Source organism: Apodemus sylvaticus, chromosome 7 (assembly GCF_947179515.1).
Source record: "Apodemus sylvaticus chromosome 7, mApoSyl1.1, whole genome shotgun sequence".
Lineage (NCBI taxonomy): Eukaryota > Metazoa > Chordata > Mammalia > Rodentia > Muridae > Apodemus > Apodemus sylvaticus.
This window is the reverse complement of record NC_067478.1, coordinates 22,898,474-22,917,542: the sequence shown is the minus strand read 5'-3', so window position 1 is coordinate 22,917,542 and position 19,069 is coordinate 22,898,474. Positions and strand designations below refer to the sequence as shown.

Genomic DNA, 19,069 nt, shown 5'->3' with positions numbered 1-19,069 from the left:
TAAATGTAAGACCTGTACAGTGTCTTCCTTTAATGCCAGCACTAGTTAGGAAAGGTTGTCATCTATTTGAGTCCCACATCAGTCAGGAATACATCATAAGACTTAAAAGTAATTTGTAATGTTATAAAAGAATAAAATATTTATTTGATGTGATTTTTTTTTCATTTCTCTATGCCAGTGTCATTTATCTGTGTTTTATCTGGAGGGTTTACATATGTGTATATGAACACAATGGTGTGTACATTTTATATAGGCTAATTATTAAATACGATATACTTTTATTGTCATTATTAGCATTTAATATTATCTACATTTTACAAAGTAAAGAAACCTTTAATTTTACAGTTATATGTACAAGATTTAGAATTCCTAAACATCTGATGATTTCTTGATCCTATTGTTTTACCATGTACAGTATTAGACTATCCTGAACAAATAATTTAAACTTTATTTCATAATTGTCATTTCTTTGCCTTGTCTAATTTTATAGCCACGACTTCCTGCTCTATTAATATTATCCTTGATAGCAGATATTTTGCTATGAAAGGCACTTGAAATATTTGTTTTTTTGTAATTATTTTGTACGTTGGCTGTTGAATGGGTTTATTTTCCTTTGGGATGCTCGAAAGTTAGCCCAGGACCTGGTGTTAGCTATACAGGTACTAGGTCATAAGTTACATGCTCAAAATATAGTTTGATGTATGATGAAATTTCTCTTTATTTTGACTGCTTTTAAACCTGTTCATTAGCCTGAATTAAATTATTATACTTATCTAATTTAAACACTATTTCCTTCCTTGAGTAAATTATATTTCAACCACTTGGTATATTTTGTTTTGCTTAAATACATCAGCGTTGATTGGTTTCATTTTGGCTTATATTTGTGTGTTCGTGAATAAATTTGACACACTTTTGAAAATGATGTCATTTTTAATTAATAATTAGAAAGAGCAAACATTTTAGGAGTGGTAATATAACTCGTTGGTAGAGTGCTTTCCTAGCGCTCACCATGGGTTTCACCTCTATTACCACAAAAGAATAATATAAAAAAATGTTCATATTAATAGAATAAAGAGATAGTGTCTGTGACTTCATATATGCACCTAATGGTTATGTCTGGGAAATAGTGTTTCTGTAAAGTAATTACGACTTTCTGTAATTACATATTTTCTATCTCCTCTTCCACTTCGATATCTAAGAGCCGAGGCAGGAGAAGTATAAGTCCTCCAGACTGGTTCTCCAAAGTTGTGCATTTTCTACACATTGTCTAATTGTGGTTCTCCATGTTAATTACCATCTATTACAAGAAGTGTCTCTGAGATTTGAATGAGGCACTTATCTAGAGTTACAGCAATATGTAATTAGTGGTCATTTTTGTTGGGAACCGGTGAACTTAACTCATTGCCCCCAGCTGAGCTTTGCACAGGTTTCCTGAGAGGGGAACAACCTGCAGCTCAGCTTGATTCCTGTTTTCCTGCCCAGTGTTATAGGGACTTCCTAGGTGCCTGACCTATAGCTATCATTATTATTTTGTGTTGTTTTTCACCCTGCCTCTAGTATATATTGCTGGTCCCTCAGTAAAGCTTTGGCATTCTCCTTACAGAATGACCCGTGTCTGTGTTTTCTGTCAATCCCCCAGGCCTATGCCCGATACTCCGTACTGTGGCAGTGATACCCCTATAACATTTGTACCACTCTTGCAGGCAGGTTGTTATAGTTTACAGACTTCATAGCTAGGTAAGATGGGTCATTTCTCTCCTTCAGTACTATGTATAGTGCACTTTGAACACTAGCCAATAGTGAAGTTTCCACTTGAATGCCAGCTAGGTTATTTCATATTTTATGCCACAAATAATATGATGTCGTTGGCAGTTGCTTTTAATGTTTTTGTGATTTTTCTATTTTATGTATATGTTGTATTCTGTAGCTGCCTGCAGCTACTACGAACTGGGTTCCTGGAACAGAAGCTGAGGGATTGATGGGGTAGGGGCTAAAAGAACGAGGCCAGGATGATAGTTTACAGATCGAGGCCCTAACTTTAATGGCAGGTCAGACCTTTTAACAGTTTGGGCAGGCCCCTCCCCCCAGACTCCAGGCTGAGTTCCAGGGAAGTCTTCTGGTGGTCCTAGGCTCTACTGCTCAGGCAGCTGGATGGGTCACCTGCTTAATTCTGGAATCCTTAGACCTGGAGGAACAATGAATTTAACCTTCACTCTGAGCTTCTCCACCCTAGGTGGAGCAGGATCCTGACTAGCTTGGGAATCCTTGCTCAACTAGGCTGGGAGAAGGTCATCTTGACAAATGTCAAGTACACTCTTAGCCCTCCTCCCTAGGATAAAAATTCCTCTGGAACCTACTTCCCTGTTATGCCCTAACATCTGATTCCTGCCCGAAGCCTTTGCCCTTGGCTAATGTCAAGTTCCTACCAGGTGGCATGGCACCCCAATATGGCTCTGTACAAGTGTACTGTAGCTGTCTTCAGACACACCACAAGAGGCATCAGACTCTATTACAGATGGTTGTGAGCCATCGTGTGGATGCTGGGATTTGAAATCAAGACCTCTGGAAGATCATTTAGTGCTCTTAACATCTCTCCAGCCCCTGCTTATAATGTTTTTAGGGAGGTCTCTTTAGACAACTTAGAAAGATGTGATCTCTTCCTGATATTGGGTGTTTTATTTGGTAGCATATGTTATTTAGTGGAGGTATTGCTCTTCTAAGGTACATTGAGTTTCCTCTATTCGTAATTTTTTAATGTTTCATACATATATGTATACTGTGTTGTAATATTTGCCACCTGTTATCTCATTTTTCCTCAGAGTCTCTTCTTCTCAGTATGTTATAGCTTCAGTAACTACACAGCTAAAGGAAATGGCACTACTGCAACCAACATAACTTTTCCATTACTTTAAAAAATTTAAAAAAAAATAAAATAAAAAATAAAAAAATAAAAAATAAAAAAAAAATGAAAAAACTGTGATGCCAACTTAAAAAAAGAAAAAATTTTATTCTTTTTGACATTCTTTGTTCTATTTGAATCTTTTCTTCAAAAATCACACCAGCGGTCTGTTCATCTATTTCCAATGATGTCCTATCTTTTGGCCCACTTATATCTTTCAGTTAGTAGTTTAGCAAATTGAATTTACTTTTAAATACTACATTGTTTAAAAATGAAGGTAGAACATGCAATCATTTATATTTTTTTTGAGACAGAAGTACTATTTATTTTTTTGATATATTTTTTATTTACATTTCAAATGATTTCCCCTTTTCTGGGTCCCCACTCCCCCCAAGTCCCATAAGCCCTCTTCCCTCCCTCCGTTCCTCCATCTACCCCTTCCCACTTCCCTGTTCTGGAATTCCGCTATACTCTTGCACTGAGTCTTTCCAGAACCAGGGGCCACTTCTCCATTCTTTTTGGACATCATTTAATATGTGGATTATGTCTTGGGCATTCCAAGTTTCTAGGCTAATATCCACTTATCAGTGAGTGCATACCATGATTGTTGATCTTTTGAGACTGGGTTACCTCACTTAGTATGATGTTCTCCAGCTCCATCCATTTGTCTAAGAATTTCATGAATTCATTGTTTCTATGGAGGCGGAATAGTACCCCATTGTGTAAATATACAATATTTTTTGTATCCATTCCTCCATTGAAAGACACCTGGGTTGTTTCCAGCTTCTGGCTACTACAAATAGGGCTGCTATGAACATAGTGGAGCATGTGTCCTTATTGCATGCTGAAGAATCCTCTGGGTATATGCCCAGGAGTGGTATAACAGGGTCCTCAGGAAGTGTCATGCCCAGTTTTCTGAGGAACCTCCAGACTGATTTCCAAAGTGGTTGTACCATCTTGCAATCCCACCAGCAGTGGAGAAGTGTTCCTCTTTCTCCACATCCTCGCCAACACCTGCTGTCTCCTGAGTTTTTGACCTTAGCCATTCTGACTAGTGTGAGGTGAAATCTCAGGGTTGTTTTGATTTGCATTTCCCTAATGATTAATGATGTCGGACATCTCTTAAAGTGTTTCTCAGCCCTCCAAAGTTCTTCATGTGAAAAATCTTTGTTTAGTTCGGTACCCCACTTTTTAATGGGGTTATTTGTTTCTCTAGGTTCTACCTTCTTGAGGTGGATACTAGCCCTCTGTCAGATTTAGGGTTGGTGAAGATCATTTCCCAATCTATTGGTTGACATTTTGTCCTTTTGACAGTGTCCTTTGCCTTACAGAAACTTTGTAGTTTTATGAGGTCCCATTTGTCAATTCTTGATCTTAGAGCATAAACTATTGGTATTCTATTCAGGAACTTTTCCCCTGTGCCCATGTCCTCAAGAGTCTTCCCCAGTTTCTTTTCTATTAGTTTCAGTGTGTCAGGTTTTATGTGGAGGTCCTTGATCCATTTGGAGTTGAGCTTAGTACAAGGAGATAAGAATGGATCGATTCGATTCTTCTGCATGCTGACCTCCAATTGAACTAGCACCATTTGCTGAAAAGACTATCTTTTTTCCACTGGATGCTTTCAGCTCCTTTGTTGAAGATCAAGTGACCATAGGTGTGTGGGTTCATTTCTGGGTCTTCAATCCTATTGATTGAATAATCCACATATTAAATGCTGTCCAAAAAGAACAGAGAAGTGATTCAATCCATTGATCCGCTTGCCTGACATTGTACCAATACCATGCAGTTTTTATCACCATTGCTCTGTAGTAAAGTTTGAGGTCTAGGATACTGAATCCCCCTGAAGTTCTTTTACTGTTGAGAATAGTTTTAGCTATCCTGGTTTTTTTGTTATTCCAGATGAATTTGAGCATTGCTCTTTCTAGCTCTATGAAGAACTGGGTTGGGATTTTGATGGGAATTGCATTGAATCTGTAGATTACCTTTGGCAATATGGCCATTTTAACTATATTAAGCCTGCCAATCCATGAGCATGGAAGATTTTTCCATTTTCTGAGATCTTCTTCGATTTCCTTCTTCAGAGATCTGAAGTTCTTGTCATATAGGTCTTTCACTTGTTAAGTTAGAGTAGAGTCACCCCAAGATACTTTATGCTGTTTGTAGCTATTGTGTAGGGAGTCATTTCCCTAATTTCTTTCTCAGTCTGCTTGTCCTTTGAGTATATAAAGGCTACTGATTTGCTTGCGTTGATTTTGTAGCCAGCCACTTTGCTGAAGTTGTTTATCAGCTGTAGGAGTTCTCTAGTAGAGTTTTTAGCATTACTTAAGTATGCTATCATATCATCTGCAGATAGTGATAATTTGACTTCTTCCTTTCCAATTTGTATCCTTTGACCTCCTTATGTTGTCTAATTGCTCTAGCTAGGACTTCAAGAACTATATTGAAAAGATATGGAAAGAGGGGGCAGCCTTGTCTAGTCCCTGATTTTTTAGTGGGATTGCTTCAAGTTTCTCTCCATTTAGTTTGATGTTGGCTACTGGTTTGCTGTACATTGTTTTTACTATGTTTAGATATGGGCCTTGAATTCCTGTCCTTTCCAAGACTTTTAGCATGAAAGGATGCTGAATTTTGTCAAATGTTTTTTTCAGCATCTAATGAAATGAGTTTGTTTATGTAGTGGATTGCATTTATGAATTTCTGTTTATTGAACTATCCCTGCATCCCTGGGATGAAACCTACTTGATCATGGTGGGTGATTGTTTTGATGTGTTCTTGAATTCGGTGGGCAAGAATTTTGTTTAGTATTTTTGCATCGATATTCATACGGGAAATTGGCCTGAAATTCTCTTTCTTAGTTGGATCTTTGTGTGGTTTTGGTATCAGTGTAATAGTGGCTTCGAAGAAGGGGTTGGGTAGTGTTCCTTCTGTTTCTATTTGGTGGAAAAGTTTGAAGAGTATTGATGTTAAGTCTTCTTTGAAGGTCTGATAGAATTCTGCACTGAAACCATCTGGTCCTGTGCTTTTTTTTTGTCAGAAGGCTATCTATGACTCCTTCTATTTCTTTAGGGGTTATGGGTCTGTTTAGATGGTCTATTTGATCCTGGTTTAATTTTGGTAATTGGCATCTGTCTAAGAAAATGTCCATTTCCTCCTAATTCTTCAGTTGTGTTGAGTACAGGTTTTTGTAGTAGGATCTGATGATTTTTTGAATTTCCTCGGTTTCTGTTGTAATATCTCCGTTTTCATTTCTAATTTTGTTAATTTGTATACTTTCTCTATCATGCAATCATTTATAAACATTCAGTCATGAGTACTTTGATTCTCTTTATAACTGCCAGTTTTATTATAGTCTATTATGTATATTTTATCCACAGATAGTTTATTCGAAAAAAAACAATATTCCTTTTTATTTTATCCTATTATTTCAGAATGTTTTCTGAATATTTCAGGCAATGCTGAGTATGTTTAAATAAATAATGTTGTTGGAGGCCCAGCATGTTGGCTCAACAAGTAAATGTGCTTTCTACCCAACCTGGTTATTAGTGTTTGATCCCAGGAACTTTCATTGTGGAAGGAAAAAGCCACCTCACATGGATTGTCCTCTGACCCATAAGTCCTATAGCATGCATACATGTTACCCTTCACTCTCACAAAGAATCAATATCACAAAAGTTAAAACAATAATTTTGAAGATACTTTACCAGCATGGACAAGGCCTGTACTCAATCCCTTGTTGAAGAAATATAAACAAACCTCTATATTTATCGAATAAATAAATATATATATATTCATTACTTTGAATTTATTTATAGTACCCAATATCTATATTATATATTACAATTTTACCATCTTATATTTTTTATTTTTTTAAATTACATGTATGTATGTCTCTGTGTTGTACCTACAGAAGCCAAAGTTATCAAATATCCTAGAGCTGGAGTTACAGGCTTTTGTAACCACTCAACATAGGTCCTCCAAATCTAAGAGCAGTACCTACTCGTAACCACCGAGCCTTCTCTCAGGCCTTGTTTACCTTTATGTTCCTATTGTTACTATTCTGTACCATTCTTCCTGCTCATTTATGAAATTTTCTTTCCTTCTAAATACTTTTTTTTAAATATACTAAGCTAATTTCTTTTTTTCAAGAGTGTTTTCAAAACTTCTAAGAACTTGATAGACTGGACCAAAAAGTATTCTTTCAACAGTAAACTCAGAAAATAGGTTACACAATTTCAGTAATGTCTAAGGTTCTTTTTCCCTGAAGTTTTATTGGAATAGAAGAATAGATGTGTTATGGATCTTGTGTCTTAACATCTGTTCTTTTATACAGTGTTCAGAGATCTTACTGTTCTAGTAATTTGTGATTATAAATACCTCAGAGGAGCCAATGCATCATTTTTCTCTTCTGTCTTGTTTGTCACTTGGGCCTGACTTTCAGGTTTTCCTTGTTGGATCTACTTGGTGCTTTAGATGATTTTATTGGACAATGTCATTTAACACTATTCAAGTTGGCTCCTGTGTAACTATCCCATATGGCTTCTAGGAAACCAGGAGCTTATACCGGAGGGGGTTCTCCTCACTGGCCCTCTAGCCCTCATGGTTTTCTCTGCTTTCATGGCCTCCTCCAGCCTGTCTTTTTTCTGAGACTTAATATGTCTTATTTGCTTCATGAATACCTCATGACAGGGCTAGAGAGAGGACTCAACGTGATGCTAGAGAGAGGACTCAACATGATAAGAACACTGGCTACTCTTCAAAAAGATACAGTTTCAATTCTACATGGTAACCCACAATTGTCTATAACTTCAGTTTCAGGATATATAGGAGGCCTTCCTTGGGCCTCCACATTCACCAGTCTCACTTACTGTATAGAGACAGACATACAGACAAAACTCAATACCCATAAAAAAAAAAATCAAAAATCTATAAAGGTTTCATTATATTACACTTTCTAACACTATTCCGTTTAAAAAATAATCACAGGTACTAATACAATTTTGCAGTCTCCTAATTTTATCTAGTTTAGTATCTTACTTGAGAATGAGCTAAGAATCAAAATCTAGCTTACCGGTCTCTTATAGAATGTGCACGAAACGACCTGGCTTTACCTCTCTTGGCTCGTAGGATTACTGATAAACCTTCCCACATGACAGGTAAAATCACATTTTATATCCCATTATAAACTCCTTAAATATATTTGTGCCATCTGTCATTTCTGCTACTATTTTGGTTGTTTTGGTTTTTTTTCTCCCAACAAAGTATAACAACATGGCTCAATCTGTCCCCAAACTCCCTCTCTTCTTTCTCAACCTCTGCAATTACAGGCTTAATTCTACATTTGATAGAAAAATTTGCTCTTATTTATGAGTTTGTGTTTCTAAGATGTAAGTTTAAATTGGGGTATTTTTCCTGAGGATATTTACCCATTAAACTGATAATACTTACTTTGTTTTAGGAGCCTGAGCCTACGAGTTGGACATCTGTAGAGATATTTGTCCTAACTTACTGGCTCATCCTTAGCGGTCCTGAGACTTGTCTGCTTCAGTTGTAGTCTTTTAACTCTGGGGATATGGAATGTATATCTAAAAGACGAAAAGCCTTGTGCTCACTTAAAGAATGTGCTTACTTGCTCTAATATATATTTCTGAGGTATTGACTGTCATTTTCTATGAATATTTGACATGGAAAAATTGGGAAATGTTTCTTTTATCTGCATTTTCTAAATTTCATATAGTAAATAAATTTACAATTAGTGGGAAATACTTCTTTGAATATAAAGGTAGTTCTCCTATAACTAGTACTTCTTTCTAATGTCTGTTAATAATAAGAGTGTTCTATGCTTACATTATCCTACCTGCCTCACCATAATGGAACAAGCATTATTGGGTGTTAAAGGGAGAGTGTATTTAAATACCTCTATTTTATCTGTCATTTTCGTCAATTATTACTTTCAGACAAGACTACAGTTACTTCCTGGAATTGATTCAACTACAGTCCTTTGCTCATAAGAGCATCCTAATTATATTTACTGTATTGTTGAAGTTCTTGGGTACTAAGACATCTACATTTGAGAATCTATGAAATTAACTTGTAAAACTATATGTTGCCAGTCAACATATAGTCAAACTAATTGTTGAGCTGTAATAATAATCATTTAAAAATATACTAATAAGCAGGGAATGGATGTTTCATTTTGGGGCAAAAGGCTTGAAATACATTTTGATCACTTAAGAAACAGAATTATGAGTAAAGGAATGTAATGATAGAAAAATTATGTTAGTAAAGGAATGGCTGGAACTGAAAATATGGCTCATCCCATATAGAGGTTTGCCCCCAAACCTGATGACCTGGGTTGAATCCCAGGGACCAACACGGTAGGAAAAAAGAACCAGCTTTCAAGTATTGTTCTTTGACCAAATGAGGGCTGTGACTGGTATATACATAAACAAATAAGCAAGCAGACAGACAGACAGACTAATGGAATACTTAGAGAAATGGGTGTATCCAGTGGGAAATTGACATTACAAGTAGGTGATAAAATATTATTCCGTTGATACAGTTCTGGGACCAGTACTTACCTAGCATGTTCAGTTGTATGAGACAAGGACAAATCTATTCCTTAAGTATATTTTTGAAAGATGAAAAGCCTTGTGCTCATTTAAAGAACGTGCTTACTTAGTCTAATATATATTTCTGAGGTATTGACTGTCATTTTCTATGGATATTTCACTTGGAAAAATTGGGAAATGTTTCTTTTATCTGGATCTTCTAAATTTCATATAATAAATACATTTACAATTAGTGGGTAATACTACTTTTAATTTAAGAGGAAACAGGTAATATGGATGCATTTTTAGCTTTTACAATCATTTTGCATAAATTAAATGAGGGATTCCATAAATAAAAAGTTTCTGTGGTTCTGATGTAGCTTTGCATTTTCAGTGGAAGTGAAGAAGCTCTTTCCAATGAAGACTGTGAAAATGTCTACCATTTGGTGTATTCAGCACATCGCCCTGTTGCTGTGGCAGCTGGAGAGTTCCTACACAAAAAGTGAGTCAGTTATCTTATAAATATGTTCTACTTTTTTGTGTTGTTTGGTTTCAGTTTAGTAAATGTACTGGCTAGTTTTGTGTGTCAACTTGACACAGACTAGAGTTATCACAGAGAAAGGAGCTTTAGTTGGGGAAATGCCTCTATGAGATCCAATTGTGGAGCATTTTCTCTATTAGTGATCAAGTGGGTAGGGCCCCTTGTGGGTGGTACCACCTTTGGGCTGGTGCTCTTGGGTTCTATAAGAGAGCAGGCAGAGCAAGCCAGGGGAAGCAAGCCAGTAAGAAACATCCCTCCATGGCCTCTGCATCAGCTCCTGCTTCCTGACCTGCTTGAGTTCCAGTCCTGACTTCCTTTAGTGATGAACTGCAACATGGAAGTGTAAGCTCAATAAACCCTTTTTCCTCCCCAGCTTGCTTCTTGGTCATGATGTTTGTGCAGGAATAGAAACCCTAAGACAGTAAAAGAATACTGAAAAGAGAGATAGAACTCAGTCCTTAAAAGTACTTGGTAATAATTTTAGAAGAATAGTAGTAGAAGAGAATAGCAATGACTGAACATAGGACTTCAAATGTCCTCTTCACTGTTTTAGATGCTCTTAAATTTTGTAGACTATTTTCTTTATTATGGTTCATATGTGGGAGAGTGGTGAGCTGTGTTTCATATTCCTCTTCTATGAAATATGAAATGTGGTTCTTAGGTGGGTATGAGAGTAGACTTTTAAAGCTTATAAAAGTCTTTTCAAAAACTCAGCTCACACCTTTGCTACATGTGTTACCTAGACATGAAATGGTATCTCCCTGCAACTGACTCCCATATTTTCATGGTTTCTTTCCATTCGTCCCTTTGGAATAATTATAATAAGTATGATGTTGTAATTCTGTAAGTTTTATATATAAAGTATATATATATATATAAGTACTGTTAATTTTATTGTTTTTTATTTTAATTTTGGCTGACTGTAGCACTTAACTAGAGTTTTTAAATATAAACTACTATGAAACTTTTTAATTGTGGATTATTGTAAATATTATATAATTTAGTAAATAAATTTAATTTCACTATATATAATTCTTATTCATGTATATGTCTTTTGCTTTGTTTTCATTTTTGCATGGGCTTTTTTTTTTTTTTTTTTTTTTTTTTTTGTCTCATTTTGTTTTTCAGACTTAGTGACTTCAGTTGTGGGAAGGGGAGGGGAACCAAATGTCCATTACATGTACTAATGTGTGATTATATAAAAGTTTTTATCATAAAAATCTTTCGTAAATAGAAGCTAGGTGCTAGTACATGATGGTAGCAGAAGCAAATATGAAGAATTGAAGGTCTTCAAGGCCTGACTTCATGGCCTCACATATGCCAGGCAGGCCTTCTACTACTAAGCTATACCCAGCCTCATAGACATGGACTCTAAAATAGGATTGGACTTGCCAGTTCCTGATACCTTGGACTAATATGGGAATTTCTATAGTTTTCTTAGGATGTTGCATATACCGTAGCATATATCAGAGTCATCTCTTTCTCCAGTGTAGTTAGTCTCTGTTGTCTTTTTAGCTTTTCAAAACGTTTTGTGATTTTTAGAACGAATTTATTGCTTCTGTAGCTTCACTGAGAAAATCAAGGTCTTATGTGTATATATATGTGTGTGTGCATCATATATAATATATAACATACAACACACATTGTTAATATATAATCAATCATATATTTGATATGATTAATATATAATTTATTATATATACACATATAAAACCATAAGCTGTAGAACTTGAGTTAAAGATGGAACATTTATTTTTATCTATACCATCTGACTGAATTTTAAATTTTTGCTAGAAATTTTATGAGAATATTTTACATAAAAATCCAAAATAGCCGGGCAGTGGTGGTGCACGCCTTTAATCCCAGCACTTGAGAGGCAGAGGCAGGTGGGATTCTGAATTCAAGGCAAGCCTGGTCTACAGAGTGAGTTCCAGGACCGCGATGGCTACACAGAGAAACCCTGTCTCAAAAAAAAATCCAAAATAGGTTCCCTCCACTGCGTATTATTTCTATTGTAAAATTCGGCCAATTTCTGTGTAAATTATGAAAGCTTTTTTTATTTAATGCTTTCTTCTACCATTTAATATAGTAGATTTAAAATCATAATAAGGAGGCTGTGCTATTCGTGGAATTTTCATGAATTTTGGTTTGCTCATGTACTCCCAACTCCTCAGGGTGAGAAAAGGAGAGGATTGCTTGAATGAAGGAGTAGAAGGCTGTTCCAAGAAACATGGGAAGAAGCCATTTCAAAACAAAAACCAAAGTGCATAGGACATGAACACGGTCACGTAGTATATAAATACTACATAGTCAACAGTCATCAAAATAGTAAACTCTAAATTGGATAATATTACCCAAAGTTTTTTATTTTTGAGATTATAGTACTTATTATTATTATTATTATTCATTAATTGTATGATACTGTCATCTACCCTTCTTTTCCTCCAAACCTTCCCATGTAACTCTTGCTTGCTTGCTTTCAAAGTTATAGTTTCTTTTTTCACTAGTTTTTAAATGTATACATGTATATGTATATTTAACATCACACACACATGATGAGTTCAATCAAAAATAATGTTACTTATGTATGTTTTCAGGGTTAACCATTTGGTATTGAGTAACCAGTTGTGTTCATCTCCAGAAAAGACTTTCTTCCAATCTCAGAATTCCTTAGCTGCTTGTCGTAATATGTGTAGGCCTGAGGCCTTGTGTCCTTTCTGGCTTATGTCTGTTATTGTTGTACTTGCTCAGCTCATGCTTAGGAAGTTATGTTGGTGAGACATGAGTGCAGATTCTGACATTAATAGGAAACACAGACCCTGATACTCACTCAGGCTCTTAAAATCTTCACAGTATTCTCTGAGCCTTAGATGCCAGATGTAGTTGTTGAGATAAGGCTCTCTGTTTTGATTGGTTGTGAATTTTGGTTAATGTCTCCATCTGTTGCCAAGAGACGTTTCCTTGATGGAAAGCTAGGGCCACGTTCACTGTGAGTATCAGGACATATATTTAGATTGTATATAGTTAAATATTATTCTGGTAAGGTGGTTATATGTTCTCCAAGAAAGAATTGTGGCTTCACTAGTCCTGGGTAACTGCCTAAGTTTCCAGTAATAGGCATGGATCCCCTCTCGTTGAGGGGGGTATTAAGTCCAGTTAGAGAGCAATTGGCTACTGTCAGGGTATATGTGTTATTACTGGACCCTTAGAGCTATATAACCTACCATATGCTGGTTCTTATTATGAGTCATGGGCATCATTTCTAGGCAGGTTTGTTGGCTACTTCCCTTCTCTAAAACTTATGTGGTTCCTTCTGATACTGTGAAAGCTGTTGGTCAGATAAGAGGCATTCAGGTCAGTTCCAGTTCTGAACTCTTTGTCTGAAATGTATGGTGTCTTCAGCAAGTGGAACTTACCTTACATCTCTTGGTAGCAACCAGGGGCAATATTAGTAACCTGTATATTTTAGTAGTGTTTTGAACAATGTTGACTACCATCAACAACAACCAAAAATGTTGTGGGCAGGTGGGGTTCATTCCTAGTGCTGGGACTTTTGTTAGGTAACCTTTGGATTTTAGAGGTAATGTAAAAATATTTTATTGAAAGTGTGTGTGGAGGCAGGGGGAGTGAGGAGGAGTTGGGGTCTTTGGTGAGTGGGGAAACTGGGAAAGGTTGTACCATGGCAGTGTAAATGAAGATGATAGTCAATTAAAAAAAGAAAAATTAAAAAAGAAGGTGTGTGTGTGTGTGTGTGTGTGTGTGTGTGTGTGTGTGCAAATTTAAGTATATTCCATGGTTTTTATTATTGTTTGTTAAGAGTTAATACTATGATTCCTTTTGACTCTTTTCAGACATCCTTACTGTTACTTTATCCTTCTCCCTCTTTGTTCTGTAATTATCTCCCTTTCCTCTGGCTTCTTAGGCCTCCCCCTTTTCCCATTTTTCTGTACAGAACTCTTGCACCCTTCTATTCCCCACTTTATTTTCCCATTACTCCCCCATCAACTACCCCAGCACTGATTCCTTTCTACTTTCCTGGTTTCTGTATATATTATCACATTTGAAAACTTGTAGCTCGGAGCCTCCAATGAGAGCGGACATGAAACATTTGTCTTAGTATGGGTTACATCACTCAACATGATCTTTTCTACATTTACCTTCAAAGTTAATGACTTCATTTTTCTTTAAATTTGAATATTATTACATTGTGTGTGTGTGTGTGTGTGTGTGTGTGTGTGTGTGTGTGTGTGTGTATGTGTGTATATATATATGTGTTACATTTTCATTATCCATTCATGGAAGACATTTAGGTTTTGATTTTTGTGAGTAGAATAGCAATGAACATGGGCAATCAAGTATCTGGAGTATGCTGTAGAGTCCTTTGGATATATGCCAAGAAGTAGTATAGCTGTGTCATATGGTAGATTCATACTTACATTTTTTTTGCGGATTCTCTAAACTAATATCCAGAGTTGGCAATCCCTCCAACAGTGAATGAAGATTTAAATTTATATCTCCACATCCCTGTCACTATTTATATGTTCTTTTGATCTTTGCCTTTCTCGTTGCAATAAAATGAAGTCTTAAAATTGTTTTGATTTGCATTTCCATAATTGCTAAAGATTATGTACTTCTTTTTTTTTTTAAAGTTATTTCTTCGCCATCTTTTTTCTTCTTTTTGGAATTCTCTCTTCTCAAATCCCAGGCCAAATTTTCAAATGGATCTTGGTCTTGGTCTATCTCTGTTTCTCTCTATGTAGGTAGGTAGGTAGGTAGGTAGCTAGCTAGCTAGCTAGCTAGCTAGCTATGTTCTGGATATTAATGTTATCTGTGGAGAAGATTTTTAGTTTCATGAAGTCCCATTGGTCCATGTTGATCTTGATTCTAGGGCAAATGGAGCCAGCCCTATTAGGAAAGTCCTCTCTTATACCTGTATCTGCAGGGCACTGTCTATGTTTTCTTCTAGCCATTTCAGAGTTTCAATTTCATGTTTGGATCTCTGATCTATTTGGAGTTAGGTTTTTTTTTTCCTTTTTTTTTTTTTTAATTTTCTGTATTCTTTGTTTACATTCCAAAAGCTTTCCCCTCTCCCTTAAAGATAGTGAGTATCCCTGTGTAGTTCCTGACTTAAGTGGGATAGCTTCAACCTTTTCTCTATTTAAGATGATGTCAGTTGTGTGTGTACAGTTTTTATTTTTTTGAAGGATAGTCCCTCTAGCACTAATTTTCTATAACTTTATCTCAAAGTTGTGTTTGATCTTATCATATATTGAAATGATAATATGATTTTTTGTTTTTAAGTCCATTTTTATTGTTTATTATATTTATTCATTTGTATATGTTAGACATTCCTTGCACAGCAGGTATAAAGCCATGCATAATCTTTTTTAAGTATGTCTGAATTTTGTTGGCAAGTATTTTATTGAGCATTTTTTAATCTATATTCAACAGAGATATTGGCCTATTTTTTCATTGTTGTTGTTGTTGTTGTGTCTTTACCTGATTTTGAATACTAGATTCATAGGAATTTGGAAGCCTTTCTTTTCTTTCTTTCTTTCCTTCCTTCCTTCCTTCCTTCCTTCCTTCCTTCCTTCCTTCCTTCCTTCCTTCCTTCCTTCCTTCCTTCCTTCCATGTAAAAAGGGTTGTCTATAACTCTGTGAAAGTCTGGTAGAATTCTTCTATGAGTCTCTCCATCTGGCCTTGTACTTTTTGTTAGTTGGTGCCTTTTTATTAGTACTTCAATGTCCTTGTTTGTTATAGGACTTTTTAGGTTTTAGACTTCTTGGTTTAATTTTGGAGGCTTGGCTGAAAGTTTTCAAACTTAATAGACTCTTAAGTTTTTAAAATAGTTCCATATAATATTCTGAATTTTTTTATGTCCATTGTAATGTTTTTCTGTCCGTTTCTGATTCTTTTCATTTGGATCCTGTCTTTGATTGTTTAGTTGGGCCAAGGACTTGTCAATTCTACTTTGTAAACATTCAGCTGGTATATTCAATGATGTGGTTTTTTACATTTGTTTCTTTTTCATTGATTTCTGCTCAGTTTCATCATCATCTTATTTCCTCTTGGTGAGTGGATTTGGTTTGTTTTATTTTTATAAATTTTTTAGTTTAATCATAAATCATTCATTTGTACTCTTTCTGATTTTTTTTTCCTAGTGTAGCAAGCTAAAGCTATAAATTGCCCTGTAGGGCTGTTTTCAGTATGTCCCAGTGGATTTTGTTGAGTTGATTTCATTTTAATTTAATTCCACAAAATTTTTTTTATTCCTTGTAGATATTTTGACTCATTCATCATTTAATAATGAGCTCTTTCATCTTCATGAGTATATACATTTACTGGAGTTTTTCTGTCAATGTTAAATGTTACAGCAAATAGGATACAAGGAATGATTTTAGTCTTTTTGATTTTGTAATCATTTGTGCCCTGTGATCTATTTTAGCAGCTAAGGTGTGCTGCTGAATAGAATCTGTATTCTTTGGTGTTGGGTGTAATATTCTGTATATATGTGTTAATGTCATTTTGTGTATTCTGATGTTTCTCTTGTTTAATTTTTGTCCAGATGACCTGCCTGTCTGTTGAGAAAAATGGGGTGTTGAAACCATGTAGTATTTACCAATTCATTTTAATCTATGCCTTTAAATCCAGCTGTACTTGATTTATGAAATTGGGTGCCCTGGAGTTTCGTCCATATATGTTTAGAATAGTAATATTTTTGTTAACTGTTTCCTTAATTAGAGTAAATGAAATGTTCTCTTCAGATTAGATGTAATTTGAAGTCTTATTTTGTTAGCTATTAAGAACCTGACACCTGCTTGCTTTCTGGTTCCATTTGGTTGAAATGCTTTTGCCCATTTTTTTTCACTAAAAGATTCCCATCTTTAAAGCGAAGATGTATTTCTTGTAGATAGGAGGATTTCTTTCATGATCCATTTAGTGTTTGTTTTTTGTTTGGATAGTTTAGGCCATTAATATGTAAAGCTATTGAAATGTGTGGAAATTGTCATCATTTGTTTTTGTTTTTGTTTTTTGTGGTAGTAGTGTTTGTTTTCTTTGTAGTGCTTTGTGTTTAAGTAATTATGGCTTTGTACTTTTTTCCCAGTTTCTCTCCTATTCTCATTCCTCTATTCAGAAGTATTGCTTTTCGTATTTTCTTTAGGTTTGATTTGTCAGATATAATGTATTTAGGCTGTTTATATCCTCAAAAGTTTTATCTCCTTCAATTATGGCAGCTGTTTTGCAAGATATATTTGTTTAGGCTTGCTTTCATATATTTTTAGTTCTTGGAATGCCTTGATTCAGCCTCTTGTGGCTTTCAAAGTTTCCAATGAGAAGCCAACTGTTATTCTGATAAGGGTTTTTCTTATATGTGACTTGGGGGAGGGGATGTTTGCTCACTTGCTGCTTTCAATACACTTTCTTTGTTATGTCTCCTTAGTGTTTTACTGTGATAAGCCTTAGGGATTGTGTCTTTAGGAATTGCCTATGCTATGTTCTCTGTGCTTCTTGTATCTCTATAACTATGTCTTTCCTTAGTTTAGAACTATTTTCTTCTATAATCATGTTCAGATTCTCCTTCCTCATCTAATCTTTTGAATTATTATTAATCATTTAGTTTATATTTTAAATGATATCCCCTTTCCCAGTTATTCCTACACAAACTTCCCAAACTCATCCTCCTTTCCCCCCTCCCCTTTACCCCTATGAGGGTGCGCCTTACCCACTCACTCACTCCTGCCTTACTGCTCTAACATCCCCCAATGCTGGGGCTTAAAGCGTCTACAGGACCAAGGGCCTCCCTTCCCACTGATGTCATATAAGGCCATCCTCTGCTACATATATGTATCTGGAGCCATGGATCCCTCCATATATACTCTGGTTGGTGGTTTAGTCTTTGGGAGCTTTGGGTGTTCCAGTTAGTTGATATTGTTCTTCCTGTGGGGTTGCAATCCCCTTCAGCTCCTTCAGTCCTTCCCCTAGTTCTTCCATTGGGTTCCACGGGCTCAGTCCAATGATTGGGTGTAATCTTAAATTTTTTTCATATCTCATATTTTGTGTATGTTAGTTACTTTTCTGTGTGTTCCACCTTTTCCATGTTTCTTATTTAATCTAGCCCACTTTTAATTTCAAATCCTGATACTTTTAAACACAAAGCACTATAAAGAAAACAAACACCACTATCACAAAAAACAAAAACAAATGATTAACTGGTGAGAAATCATTGGTTGGGGGAGGTAGTAGAGCCTAGCCCTGTGAAAGACCTCAAAAGTCGACATTATAACCATATAAATTTCAGCTTTTTTTTTTCCCTGAGAACCTTATATAAAATCAATACAATTATTCAGTGGCATACATTTTCATTAGCAAGCTGTATTACTTGTTTGATTTGTCACCAATTTGAAAGCTACCTCCAATAGAACACCTCTCATTTACATAGCCCTTCATTTGAAAAGCTTTTAAGCTAGCATGTTATTTGTTGCTCCCTAATTTCTTATTTTTCTATAAAATACATGAGATGATATATCTAATCAATTTCTATATACTAGAGCAGTGATTTTTACCCTTTCTAATGCTGCAACCTTTTAATATGGTTTCTCATTTTGTCGTGGCTCCTAATCATAAAAGTATTTTCATTGCTACTCCATAACTATAATTTTGGTTGTTCATGATGTGAATATCTGATACATAGGCTATCCGTTATGCAAATTCTGTGAAAAAGTTATTCAACCTACAGAGGCGCTGAGAACCACAGGTTGAGAACCAATGCATTAGCCTTCTTAGGAGGAAGCAATTTCATGTTCACTGCTATATCCTTTAGGCTTGGAACAGTCCCTAAAAATAATGGAGCTTTGGTTTTTTGGGGGGTATTGTTATTGTTGTTTTGGGATTTGATTTTGTTTACTTCGTTTGGTTTTTCATTTTTCGAAATAAGGTTTCTTTGTGTAGCCCTGGATATGCTAGAACTAACTCTGTAGATTAGGCTCAAACTCATGTATCTGCCTTCTCCTGCCTCTGGAGTACTAGGATTAAATGTGGACTCCAGCAGGCAGGAGCTTTGTTTTATTAGAATAAATCTA

General features: G+C 35.6%; 1 protein-coding gene across 4 annotated transcripts in view; it reads left to right on the top strand.

The window, feature by feature from the left end:
* The window catches only part of Stag1 (stromal antigen 1), a 757,688-nt gene that overhangs the window by 641,298 nt on the left and 97,321 nt on the right, over positions 1 to 19,069 (top strand). For all 4 annotated transcript variants that reach the window (XM_052187537.1, XM_052187535.1, XM_052187534.1 and 1 more), the window contains one exon: positions 9,842 to 9,949. Coding sequence is in view for 3 of the 4 variants with exons in the window: in XM_052187535.1 (XP_052043495.1) it covers positions 9,842 to 9,949 (108 nt within the window). In the remaining variant the exon portion in view is untranslated. The remainder of the gene's footprint in view (positions 1 to 9,841; positions 9,950 to 19,069) is intronic.